The sequence below is a fragment of the Phodopus roborovskii genome, unplaced genomic scaffold, assembly GCF_943737965.1.
Source record: "Phodopus roborovskii unplaced genomic scaffold, PHOROB, whole genome shotgun sequence".
Lineage (NCBI taxonomy): Eukaryota > Metazoa > Chordata > Mammalia > Rodentia > Cricetidae > Phodopus > Phodopus roborovskii.
Genome location: NW_026125506.1, coordinates 4,338,595 through 4,352,768, shown reverse-complemented (window position 1 = coordinate 4,352,768; position 14,174 = coordinate 4,338,595). Strand labels below are relative to the sequence as shown.

The window sequence follows — 14,174 nt, the reverse complement described above, 5'->3', positions numbered from 1 at the left end:
GGTTCTCTGATGACTGCAGCCACACAGCTCTTAGCTTTCTTATACACATCAATCAGTGCAGGCATGTGTCTTGATTTTTACTGGCAACTACTCAAGTACAAATAAGTGCAAAACAATGATTCCTAGTTAGTAGCCCTAAATTCAGAATCAAGGATAACTAGGCTGGTAAACAACCACAGACTGCACCAGAGTGCTAACATGGTGGCACTGTAGCTTTCTACCCGTTCAACAAACACAAACTTGTTTCATGAAAAAGACATTATTTAAAATCTTGTATAGCATTGTCTTCAGGTTATGGGGGAGTCTGAAGGAGACTGCCATGAATCCAATCCAAGATTAGCCTGTGCTACAAAGTGAAACCTGGTCTCAAAATAGAGAAGAAGGAAACAAATTAATGATAATGTTCTAACTCTAGCTAAGCTGTGACTAGAACATCAAGATGAACACTCGTGCATATGACATGCTTTTCCAAATGCTCAGCTGTTGGCCAAACTCTTAGGACAGTGTACTCCAACATATAGCATGTAGGCACCATGTCAAATGCTTCCTATTTATGCAAAAACATTTTAGACCTAAGGAACCAAAGGAGACTCAACCACCACAAGACAGACAGAATAGTTCACCAAGGATGCTGGTCTCCGTACTGCAAAAACTAACAACCTAGCCCTGCCCACTAAATGCCTGCAACAACCAAATACAAACTCGACTTCAGTAATTTCTCCCAAAGAAGGTTACTACAAAAGGACCCGTGTGACTAGGAAAGAGAGCACACAGCCCTGGCACCTACGGAAGCAAGCATGGCTCTGTAGTTAGAACTCAGAAGAAGCTGCGAGTGCAGAAACAAATACTGTAAATGCATACACTGTAAGTATGTGTAATCCAACACAAGTCAAATACAACTGACAACTGAAACAACACATGGTTATAAAAAAGGAACACAAAGCTGAGAAAAACACAAGAATATTCGGAAACTGCTTGCTGGACCAGTATGTTGTCTAAAATGAAACTCTGTCATAAGGCAATAAAACAAAACAAAAAAAACAGTGATGCCATCATACTACTTCAGAATATAAATTATTTAAGTTTAAAATTTGTGAAAAATTCTTCAAAAAAGGTAATAAAATAGTGTTAACATTAAGAAAAAAAAAGTGTGCTGGTTCTTAAAGAGTAGACCATAAAAAACCATTTTGTTCTGTCAACAAAAATATATCATTTTATATACTGATTTTTTTTTTTTTTAATGTGCATTGGTGTTTTACCTGCATGTTTATCTGTGTTAGGGTGTGAGATTCCCTGTTACTGGAGTTAAAGACAGTTGTGAGCTGCCTTGTGGGTGATGGGAATTGAACCTGAGTCCTCTGGAAGAGCAGTGAGTGTTCTTAACCACTGAGCCATCTCTCCAGCCCTTGTATATAAACACAAAAATAAAGAAGTCAGGGTTAAAGAAAGGCAAGAACCCTGACTGGGAAAGTCTCAGTGAACTGAGATGTGGCTGAGTTTGGGGGAAAAGCAACTAGGACTTGTGAGGAAGGCAGGCGTTGCATGCACAGAAAGCCTGCAGTCTGCTGATTCCCTTAAGTTGCAAGTGCCTGACACCAGACTTGACAAAGGACTGGAAACAGTGTGTGGTCCACTGGTCAGAATACAGAAACCACCACGGAACCCAACACCACAGCCTCTATAAGAGTCTGCAAGGGACCCTTGGGAGTGGGAGCTCAATCGGTGCCCGAACAAATAGCGACTGCTGTGAAAACCCTAACAAAGCCTCTCAGTCACCCAAAGGTGAAGTACAGCACAAGGCCATTTGCCTATGGAAGGAAACAGCAAAAGTCAGCATCCAGTCAAACACAAAATTCACTCTGTGCATGCATACAAAGGGGCAGTAAAGATAAGAAAGTAATTGAGGGGGTGTTGCTAAAGAGGGGCTCAGTGGTTAAGAGCACACCATGCTCTTACAGAGGACCCAGGTTCGGATTCACCCACGTTGGGCAGCTCACAACCCTGTGTAACTCCAGCTCCAGGGATGGAACACCCACTTCTGGCCTCTACATACACAGGATACATTCCTATATACACACCAATATGAATCCCAACACCCAGGAGGCAAAGCAGGTGGATCTCTGTAAGTTTGAGGACAACCTGACCTACAGAGTGAGTTCCAGGACAGCCAGGGATGCAGAGAAACCTTGTCTTGAAAAAAAGAGAGAGACACTCAGAAGCTAAATCCAAGTGTTGCTTGCTCTTCCAGATCAAGTTTGGTTCCCAGCACGTGTGTCAGAAGATTCAACACCACCTGCAACTCTAGTTCCAGGGCTGCCCAAGCCCTCTCCAGCTTCTGCAGAACCTGCACTCATGTGCATACACCCTCAAACACACACACACATGTAATTCTAACAAACAAACAAACAAAAAACCCACAATTCCTGTTAAGGGGAAAGGAAAGAAAGGGAAAGATGACAGAAAATTTTCAGAAAGAAAAAAAAGTCAAATATAAGCATATTAAGTAATGTCACCAAATGTAAACTAACTTCTTCAATTAAAAGGCAATAAACATTGTGCCGGGTATAGCTCAGTGGCAGAAAATGGTTGGTGTTGGTAAGACCACAAAGTAGGGAAAAGACGGCCAAATCAGACTACCATCAAGAAATATTTTAAAGACACAGATTAACAAAATAAATGCATGGCTGCTCATGTTCGCACATGACTATAATCTCAGCACTGGACAGGCAAAGGAAGGTCTCGACTTCAAGATCAGCCTGGGCTACAAGGAGAGTTCTGAGTCATTCATAAGCAACTACAAAAACAAAAACAAAAAAAAACAAAAAAAAAAAAAACAAAGGCTGAGGAAATATCTCCATTAAGACAGAATCAAAGGCACAGAACACTATGTAATTAACTTGTGATTATAAGTTTTCCGGACTCTTAACAGAAAAAATTTTGATAGTTGTGGAGAAAGAGTATGCTACATCATGAAGACTGTGAGTTCAACAACTATAGTGAATGTCCAAATGTAACATTACGATACTTGACAGAACTTGGAAAGTTGGAAAAATAAATGGGCAAAATACCAAAGAACCTTCTATACAAACTAGGAGGTGAGCGCGTGGAGTCTCACACCTGTAACCCAACACTTGGGAGGCTGAGACAGGAAAGCTTCCTGAGCTCAAGGATTTACTGGGATGCACAGTGAGTTAGTTCCAGCCATTGTGAGGTAGAGTATAAGATGTTGCCTCAAAACAAGGAAAAGCCAGCAAAGACAGAGTCAGCCCAATGAAACACCAAAAGCAACACCCAGCCAGTTAGGTAGGTGTAAGCCAACAACTCAGGAAGTACAAAAAGAATCTCACACTCAAGGTCATCCCAGCTACATAGCATACATATTAAGGCCAGCTTAGACTCTTAAGACTGTCTTCCAAAACCAAACCACATGCTCCCATAGCCTCCCTCAGTCTCCAGAAAGCTGACAAATGACTCAACACAAAGGGGCTACTAGTCATTCATCTGCTGGCCATCTCTTGACATTACTGTTTAAATAAGATTTATTGTAATTACTTAAGATGTAATATAAATAATTTTAATAATGTTAGATATAATATTCAAATAGTGCATCAACAGTCTTTCAATTCTTAAGTCAGTTTGCTATCTGTCTGTGCTACAGCTGGAATAAACGTGTGGCAGAAGCTGCGTGCATCACTGTAAGAGACAAGGACTCCCGGCCCAGCTGTAAGAGACAAGGACTCCCGGCCCAGCTTATTTCCCATAATCGGCTCTCAATGAGTCCTAGTTCCCGCGCAGTACAATTTTCACATGTCATATGCTCTGAAATAAGCTACAGCTCAGTAATTGTCACCTGGACAGGTGAAACTAGTCACGTTCAATTTACCTCTGTGACTGCCCTCCAGTAGGCTTCAGGGAAGGGGGAGTGATGGCCCACCCCTCCGTCATCTCCGTCCCCTCCCTCCCTCCTACACACCTGATCTGAGTCAGATGAGCCAACCTATAAATTCATCCTTTCTCACCAATTTAGTAGTTAACTTTGTGTCCTTAGATTTGAAACAAAAAAGAATGCACAAGTGAAGTGTGGTGGTGCAGACCTATAATCTCAGCACAAGGAAGGCACCCATTTGGGGAGGACAGACTAGTTTGTGGCTCTCTCCTGTAACCCATCATATGAAAGGCTGAGGTGGTGAGAATACCCATAGTCTAAGGCTGGCCTGGATCAAAGAGCAAATTCTAGGCTAGCCTGAGCTACAGTGTGAGATCCTGTGGAAAAACAAACAAACATTCCCGAGATTCTTGCAAGAGGCAAGTATAGGAAAGAGAGTATATTCTCCCTCTGGGTGGAAAAAAGGACAGAGAGAAGACAAACTTTAAGAGAAAGTGATCGTGCGTAAAAACACAAGAGCCAAGAGGACAAAACCATGACCTAAGACTGAAGACTAGTAAGTTAAATTGGGAAGGCTTCAGTACACACACACGTCACACCCTTTTTGGATAAGGATGATTAAACACAAAAGAAGTGTAAAAGGGAAACTTCAGGGTCTCTGAGGAGGCTCAACAGGAGAAGTGGACTAGATTCAGTCTTGGAGCCCACATGGTGGAGACAGGACCCACCCTCTAGCTTGTATACACACATCATGTGCAACACACGAGAGAGAGAGAGAGAGAGAGAGAGAGAGAGAGAGAGAGAGAGAGAGAGAGAGAGAATAAACATAGCAAGCAAATTCATTTACTTTTTTGAGAGGAGGTCTCACCATGTATCTCTGGCTGTCTTAGAACTCACTACCTAGAGCTGGAGAGATGGCTCTGCAGCTAAAAGCACTGGGTTCAATTCCCAGCATCTACACGTATAAGTCCAGCTCATAATTGTATTGTGAGTCCAGTTTCAGGCGCCCTTGCAGAGATACACATGGAGGGAGAACACCGATGCACATAACATAAAAATACAAGAAAAACTCACTATCTACATCAAGCAGGCTGCCTCATCACAGACCCACCCACCTCTAAACTCTGGGATTAAAAGCATGTACCACCGTGGCTGGCTTTAGGAAACAACTTTTGAAAGGAAACATTTAGGAACAGAAAACAAACAAAACCGCAGCTAGACGTGGTGGAGCATGCCTTTACTCCCTGCACTCAAGAGGTAGAAACCAGCCTGCTCTACAGAGTGAGATCCAGGACAGCCAGGGCGGCACAGAGAAACCCTGTCTCAAACACCAAAAAGGTAAAAGTAAAAATAAAAACTTTGAGCACCTACTCTGTATAGGTCCTTACAACACAAAACAAATAGCTTTGATCCTACTTTTTTTATAATTTTACTGTCACAAAGTGAGAAAAGAACCATATTAAATACAATCAATACCAAGGCAAAAAAAAAAAAAAAAAAAAGCCAAAGCGCAGGCGCTGCCCATATGGCACAACAAACAAGTGGCTCTAGGTTTAACCAAAAGGCCTTGGCTAGCATTAGGGCTAGCAAGATGGCTGGTTCTGAGCTCACCTTCTGGAGCCATGCAAATGCATAAGTAGACAGAAAGAACCAACTCCCCAAAGCTGTCCTTTGACCTTCACACAAAATCACACTACACTTGCCAAATTGTAAAGAGAAACTGTAAAAGTCTTAAAGAGGACATCTCAGCAAGGCCTACCTATCTACAGAGACAAGACCCACCTGCAAAGTCCCTGTGCCCACACCAACAACGGTCATTCCATTTACCTGAAGCAACATTAAAGGAAATGGGATTGTAAGGCCATACTTGTTCAAAAGTCAGATGGAAAGAGGCTGAATATTATATTCCGGCCAATGGAAAAGAGATTACTAAATATAAAACAACCAAACCTAGCAGCAGCATAATGGAGACGAGGGACAAAGGCAAGGTGTACCCAGTAAACATCGCCACTAAGTGCTCTGTAATTTAGACGATAGCTACAATAATTTAAAGAAAAAATAAGCTTAAACTACATGGAAAACAAAACAAAAACAAAGTCTTTTCTCTTTCCAAAATCAACTTCTTCCTCCTGCCTTCAAACACACGGTCTCTCTTATCCACGGTGAAAACCAACCCTTTATGGCCGGCTGGTGTTCAGCCACCCCTTTCCTCCTTCTTACACCCCCACCATCCGGCCCTCGGCGGCCGGCCGGCCTCCCTGCCTGCCTCCCTCCCTCTCTCTCTCTCTCTCTCACACACACACACACACACACACACACACACACACACACACACACGCTGCTCTGACCTCACCAGCACACATCCACTAAGGACTTGCCCTGCAAAGTCAATGGTCTGTTGTTGTCACCCCCAGAGTCCCAAAGCCGTTCACAGCCCTGCCCCTAAAACCGATTTTGTGCCTTTCACGCTCCTGATCACTCTACCGCACACAGGCTTCTGATTCCTGTCCTCTTCCGCACTGTGAAAGTTTCCCAAGTGTTCTGAATGTCTGGTCTTCTGGTCTTTGCCCTCACTCAGTTAATGACCTTATCTCTCTCTAGTCTTTGGTTCACTGACTGGGCTTGTAGTAGCACACAGCACTGCTGAAAATGTTTGCACTGACCAGGGAAAAGATAAGAGAATGTGTTCTTTACAATTAATTCTTACTTCTAAGACCTCTAAGATTTTTATAAACATTTCTGAGAGATGTGTTTAAATGTGTGGATGTTTAGAACATCAAAAAAGACCTGTGGATGGCAGCAAAACATCTTTTTAAAGGAAAAAAAGGCCTGAAGATTTTCAAGTTTTGAAGGTAAAGTTAGACAATGATATTGAGGACAAATTAAGACAAGAACAAAACAAAGACAACAGAATGTCTGTATAGCCAGGCCGAAGAAACAATGGACAAGATTGTACAGGCATGTCCTATTTAGGTCAAGCGTGGAGTCTAGGCCAGCGGCTGGATGGAGGGAAATGGGCGTGCCTCCAGACTCACTGTAAGGAAACAGATAAGAGACTGGTAAAGCCTTGCCCGGGCCGTTGGAAGAGTGGAAAACTTTGCTGTACATAACAGAGAAATCCAGGCAAAGTCCACTTGCCCTCAAAGGACCCAAATAATTACTACACGAAGATAAAGGTGGCCTTAAGGTTTGTCTCCCGTTGTGACCTGCAGGGGTGGGCATGAGACCTGTGAAAGGCTGGACTTGACTACTCAGTTACTCTGCTTTTTTTTCTATTCTACTCGCTCTATCTTCACTTGGTGTCCCTGATAAAGTGGACATCTCAAGAGTTTCAATGCTGGTCAGCCTGTCAATGAGAAAAAGCATTCCTATACGGAAGAACTGTCTGGAGCGTCTGCAGCCCAAGCACGAGTGGTGGGTGCTCAGCGGTACAGTCCCGACCACAGAGTGGGCCTCAGACACAGCCAGACCACAGTCAATCAGAGCCACCCTCACACTGGAGACTCCCGGCCAAGAGCAGAGCTCCGTTTTAGGTTTTCAAACTGAAATGCAGTGAGAGGTGGCCAGCTGCTGGGACTCACAGCAGAGAGAACTAGGCAACATATCTAGAGGGGGTGGCTCGATTTTCACAAGACTTGATCTTCAACTTTTTTACAGGTTAGAATAACTCCTACAAGAAAAAAAAACAAAAAACAAAAAAACAAAAAACAAAAATCAAAATTTTTCTGAAGGCTTCTAGCAGGCTAAAGCAGCGACTAGTCTAACAGTTTTTGTTTTTTTTTTTTTTTTTAAAGCTACAACGTTTTTTATAGGGGCTCCATCACTAAGGGAGATTTCCTTCCTTCCTTCCTTCCTTCCTTCCTTCCTTCCTTCCTTCCTTTTTAAAGATACTGCCCTAGTTAGCCAGGTGGTAGCCTTCCTTTTTAAAGATACTGCCCTAGTTAGCCAGGCGGTAGTGGCTTACACCTTTAGTCCCATCGCTAGGGAGGCAGAGATCTCTGTGAGTTCAAGGCCAGCCTGGTCTACAAGAGCTAGTTCCAGGACACCCTCTAAAGCCTCAGAGACCCCCCCCAAAAAAAAGGATACAGCCCTATTGAGAGTGATTACTAAAATCTGAAAGGTGACAATTCTTTCCAAAGGTCCTAGGAACTAACTGCAAAATTTTTCCCTTTAAAATTGAATTTGGTTACCTGGGAGTGCCTTGGGACACCTAGAAGGTTAAAACTCTTAAGACATTCTGCTACTAACTCCTTAAGATTAGAAAATGTGATACAGATACTTCTCAGTTTATAGAATCACATAAAACCAATATTTTAACTCCCAAGAAAGACCCATTAAACTTCAAGACCATGGCCAGTGGTGGTGGCTCCTGCCTTTAAAACCCCCAGCACTTGGGAGGCAGCGGAGTTTGAGGCCAGCCTGGTCTACAAAACGAGGTACAATAGTACCTCAGCTAGGGCTACACAGAGAAATCCTGTCTCAAAACAAAATGAAACCAAAACAAACAAACAAAAAACTTCTTAAAAACATTTAAAAGAAAATTACAGTCCTCTAAAAGTCAAATTGCGCTCAAGCCTTATTGTCAGGGAAATAACTTACATAAGTGTTCAGATGTCAATATCAAACTAAAGCAACACTGGTCAGTTACTCCTAAACACTTTTCCCACAGGGTTCTAACCTCACACTCCAGAGGCAAAGGCAGGGACAAGTGAAGCTGTGAGTTCAAAGCCAGCCTGGTCTACAAAACAAAACACCCTTTCATTCTGCATCAAATGGTTTGAAGAAACATGCAACTGTGTGACATCTCACACTGCAGCGGCATCTGCTATCTATAAAGGAAATGATCATACACACACACCCGTCTCCAGTTTCTCTTCCCCTCAAAGACTTCATAATAAAATCGAGAAGTGATTTAAAAACAAATTGAAGGTGTTAACTTTGTTTAAATCTCGTATTACCCGAGTTATATCCTACCACTTTAACCTACAGGCAAACACATTTGAATAAATCAGTCCACAGCCCCATGTGTTTTAATTAACCTATGTTCTGAACAAGTTGCAGCTGCTACGCAGTGACGACCAAATACGACAGCCTAAAGCTGACCTCCAGCTCTGCAGACCTCCCTCCGTTTCACTCTCTGCACATGACAATGTCCACCGTCACAAACCACAAAGGGGTGCAGCTCCACAGCTGGACCTGAGTTTAGACAGTAGCGCCTGCAAGGCACTCTTGCTCATCTGTCTGCTCAGCAACATTCACTCTTCACTGACAGAGCACAAAAACTTAGCCTTCTGTAAGCTACTTCGGTGTTTGTCATCTCTCAGAGAGAAACAAGGCTAGACCTTGAAGGGATGTCCTAAGGAATTGGAATTTTATTCAAATGTGGCTGAAAACCACTAGCCTAGGACTGCTATAATCTAACTTAGATCATTAGAAGGCCACTCAGGAAAACAGCCATTCAAAGAGGAGGCCAATACAGGCGCACCATGACAAAAGCTACTACAAAATGACTGTGGGAACATATAAGACAGACTCGGTGTTTTTTAATCACTAACCAGATTTCCTATTAAAGCCTTATTCCATTTAACACACAACTGCCTGGCAAAAGCTTTCCATCTCTCTCTCATACACACACAAACACAAACTCCTCCTGCCTCTGCCCTGAGTCCTAAGCTCTGTGTTTACAGATTATTCGCTTTTCCTTGCTCTGCTCTTTTCTTCAGGTCTCTATGTGCTCTGGCTGTCCCAGAACTGGCTGTGTAGACCAGGCTCACCTTCTGCTCAGATGTCTCTGCCTGAATTACTGTCAGTCAGTCATGACTCTGAACCCTTTTATGGTTTGTATCCTTGTGTGAGTTACTTACATACTTCTAGGATCTTTCCTTTTGTCTGGATGTGGCACTGACAACTTTGTGGAGTTGGCTCTCTTCTCCCGTATTTACAGACAGCCAGGCCTGTAAGGCAGTCAGTTTCACCGACTGATCAGCCCTTCCTTACAGTCTTTGGGACCCAGTTTTTGCCTTTGCAATCCTCAAATCATGAACACACGGGAAAAAAATGAATTATATGCTAGTTCTTTGGTAATGAGACTCGCTTATGTCTCAGGAAGACGGCCTACAGAAACAGTGCGCAGGCACGAGCAACCGTTAGCAGGTTCAAGTACAACCCCGCACAAGGGCTGCACTCATCCCAAGAGCTCCGCCGGGGCTTCTCACAGCCCTGACACTGAAGCAACTGCTCATAAGTATACGCTGGGCAGGCGTTGTCCTTTAACTTTCAATTTGCTTTTGCATGTGTCCTTTTCCTTCCTCCCTGTGGGTAAAAATGACGGAAACCAGCCTTGCAGTTAATCTGTGGACAGGCCCTTGTGAGGCTGGGATGTGGCTCAGTGGGTACCTGCCTGCCTAGCATGAATGACTAAACTCTGAGTCTAATCCCAGCCCCTGGTGAACCAATGTGGTACTTGTGCCGGTGCTCACCGAAGAGGAAAAGGTAAGGTGGCACCCACTTTAATCTCAGCAATCGGGAGGCAGAGGCAGGCGGATCTCTGTGAGGTCAAGGCCAGCCTGGTCTACAGAGCTACACAGAGTAGGGGGGGATCAGCCATTCAAAGTCAGTCTTAGCTACATAAAGAAGACCCTGGTGTCCCTATCAACTGCTTTAACTTCTGTCAACAGCTTTTATCTCCCACTTTAAAAGGTGGGGGTGCTGCAGGCTTGCCATCCCAGCATCCAGATGAGTTCAAGTTCCAGGTCAGTGTGTGTGTGCTCTGGTGAGAACGGAGGGACATCAGGAAAGCCAGCAGATAGGAGTCCTGCAGTGGCCCAGCCTCCTACTCATCGCTCTTTCAAGGGACGATAACTCACGTCAATCACAGTGTTTGCTGGGCAGAAGCTGTGTGCCAGCCAGTGCATTAGGCACCAGGGAACAAAGGTTAGTGTCACTTTAGTGAGCTTGTTTTTACACGAGATGCAAGGAGTGAAGACGCAGCCAGGGCCCCATTGCTAAACTGAGACAACCGACCACCTTCAGGAGCGAGCAGAAAGAACCGTGACTGGGATGGGACTCGAGCATCTTCTAGGAAACAGGCATTTACAAGAAACTAGAACATACAATCCTACAGGCAGAGTTCAAGTTTTTAAATTTTATTATAAAACAGTTAAATATGCACAAATCAACAGAGTAAAATAACGAACATGTGAGATCGCAGTATTTATCAATCCTAGCAATCTTGTTTTGTATGTAACTTACATGTCACTCTATAACATAAACCTATTTTTAAATACTGCATTCCTTCTGGACTCAGGGTCACACTACACATTTTCCTAAATGTACATCTAGCATACACCTTCCTCACTGGCATTTCTGTCAGAGTGGGTGAAGTGGAGAGAGAACTCACAGGCCACACAGTCAGGCCCTTTCTCTTGATCCCCTCAGCGTGTTTCCTCTGAAAAAGGGGATGACTTCCCCACCTTACAGACAAGTGGTGATTAAGCAACTGCACGCAAACACGGTTTAGTTTTCCGCTCCCTGGTTGGCTTGGGAAGAACTGTGAACGAGGGAAGGAGCCTAGTTCCCCACCCTCTGTCCAGATGGGATGCCTCGGGCTGTCTGCCCCTGAACACATGCTAGAATGGACAGGCAGAGCATCCTGATGCCAAAGCTGCTTCCCGGACTAAAGTCAACAGCTGAGACCTAAGGAAGCATCTCAAGAGACCAGGTCTTGTAAATGCTCAGCCTTCACAAGCAGGCTCCCCCTTACTAGTGGATGGCACAGTCTCCCTTAACCGGTAGGCCCACGAGTGGCACCGGAAGACACTTTAGCTTTCCGTGTTAATAGACAGCGTTATCTCTTCGTAGCCCAGGCCAGCTTGTGTACCACCAAGTACAGAAGGTTCCCCATTTCCTGAGCACTGTGTTATGTTTTCAACCTTCCCACAGCCCTTTCTCAGTATCACCTTCACCTTCCCTTCCTATCCAACCTCAGGAAAGCAAACTATAACCCCGTGTCCCACACCACCTGCCCCCACTGCTGCCCAAAAGTATCCATTGCTTTGTCCTTTTAAAACACAACCGTGGTCAACCAAAACCTAACTTTTCTCTTAGTTACTTCCTCTCAGTCATCTTCTTTCTGAGGCTGTGTATACATCGCTCAAGCTTGCGTTACTGAATTCTCTGCAACCACGATGAGTTCCTGATCTGTGTTCACAGATAACCCATTTCTCTTGTCTCCCCACGACGACGATGGTAGCTCCATCATAATTCTGACGCTCGGCAGTCTGTGAAGGTATCCACTTAACCCGCACAGGCTGTTCAAAGGGTAACCCTCGTACTTTTATAATTCAGGGGAAAGGAATCAAGACCTCACCTTTCCAATGACAAAACCAAGCGGACCTTCAACCCTAACTAACCCTAGGGAAAGTCTGCAGCTCTGTCACAAAAACCAGGTGCTTCCAGCCTCCCCACACTGCAACCACAGGCTCCCCGCCGCACACCTGCAGCCTACCACCCATCCCTCGTTTGCTCATCCCCCCCACCCCCGCCACACCACGTCCACTGTGTCCCGAGCACGGCCAACGTCCCTCCCCTGCACACACTCCACACCTCTGCACCCCTCACCCCACCCCCGCACCCCAAACTTGGCACTCCCTCACCGGGACGCATTTGTCACGCCCTGTAAACTACGAGCAAAAGCGCCCCCGGCCGTGAACACGCCGGAGGGCGCCACGGAAAAGGGACTTAAACTCGCACACCGCCCGTGTCGGCAGCCGACCCTCACTTACAAAAGACTGCCGTGCCCCACCGCTACCAGCCACCTCCTCCCCGCGATGCGGTCATCCGCGCACGCTGCCCTCCGCCGCGCCAGGCTCCCGGGGCGCGGGGCCTGCGGCTGCCGCCCGGCCGCCCGGCCCTTGCAAGCCGTGCTCCCGCGCCTGTTCTCGGCAGGCCGGGCGCACCTTCCCCCGGGCCGGGCCGCGGTGCCCGCCGCCCGATGCCCGCCCCTCCCCCGGCCGCGGGCCCCGCGGGCCCCGCACGCACGCACGCACCTGCGGCCCGGCCGCCCCGGCCCCGGCCCCGGCCCCGGCCCCGGCCCCGGCCCCGGCCCCGGCCCCGGCCCCGGCCCCGGCCCCGGCCCCGGCCCCGGCCCCGCACTCACCACGAATAGGTCTGCTCCGCCATGGCGCTGCCTCTCCCGGGCTCCGCGGCTGGCTCGCTCGCTCGCTCGCTCGGCCGGCGGCGGAGGGCGCGGCCGGAGCCCGCGGGCCCGGAGGCCGGGACGCTCGCTCGCACGGCGGACGGGCCCTCGGGCTCCGACGGGGCTCGGACGGGAACCCGCTGCCTGGGCCCCGGCGCGGGCCGGGCTCCGCGCTCGGCCTCGTCAGCCGCGGCGGCGGCGGCGGCTCCGCTGCGGCTCCAAACCCAACATGGCGGCGGCGGCGGCGGCGGCGGCGGCGAACAAGGGCCCGGGGCGGGCGGACGGCGGCTCGGGCCCGCGCTCAGTGCGCGCCGGGCCTCGGGAGCGCCGCGCTCGGGCGGCGGCGGCGGCGGCCGGGGGACATGGCGGCGGCGGCGGCGGCGGCGGGGGGCGCCAGGCGGAGGCGAGGCCGCTCGGAGCGCACCCGCCGCGGGAGGAGGGGGCGGGCGGGCGGGCGGGCGGGCGGGGGCGGGGAGGGGAGGGAGCCGGGGCCGCGCGTCACGTGCCCAAAACACGCTCACGTGACCCGCCCCGCCCCGCCCCTCGCGCGCGGCCCATGCGCGCTGCGCTGCGCTCCGCCCGGCCCCGCTCCAGGCCGCCGGCCCGGCGCGCCGCTCTCGGCTGTCACTCATCCCTCCCGGGTCGGTTGGCCCGCGTCCCCCCCAACTGCCAGGCAACGGTCATCGGGAGGGCCAGAGCGCCGCGCTGCGGGGCCCGCGTGGGTTTCTGCAAATGCCCCACGCGGCGGCCCCCGGCCGAGCCAGGCGCCACATGCTTGTCTTCGTAGAAGCGATCAAGCAGGTCCTTGTTGGGCGACAGCGAGGCGTCCGCTCCGACAGCTGCAAGGGCCCCGGTCCTTGCAGACTCCTTCGGGGTGCGGGTGGGGGAAGAGGCGTGGGTTGTTCGGGCCGGCCGGAGCACGAAGATCGGTTCAGAGTTATGAAGCTATTTATGGAGTAAAGGGACAGAGGCTAAAGGAAGGAAGGGTGCAGGCTGCTTTAGATGGGGTGCATGGGCGCATGGCTCAGTGTGTAGGGTGCTGTGTGAGACCCTCTTAGGAAAAACAAACTAACAGAACAGGTGTAGTGGTCC

At 48.3% G+C, this 14,174-nt stretch overlaps 1 protein-coding gene across 1 annotated transcript in view; it reads right to left on the bottom strand.

Annotated features, from left to right (window-relative positions):
• Sppl3 (signal peptide peptidase like 3) overlaps window positions 1-13,449 on the bottom strand; it is a 76,561-nt gene extending 63,112 nt beyond the window's left edge. The window contains exon 1 of the mRNA XM_051176486.1: window positions 13,044-13,449. Coding sequence (XP_051032443.1) covers window positions 13,044-13,066 — 23 coding nt within the window. The 5' untranslated portion in view covers window positions 13,067-13,449. The remainder of the gene's footprint in view (window positions 1-13,043) is intronic.
• Window positions 13,450-14,174: the final 725 nt, after the last annotated feature.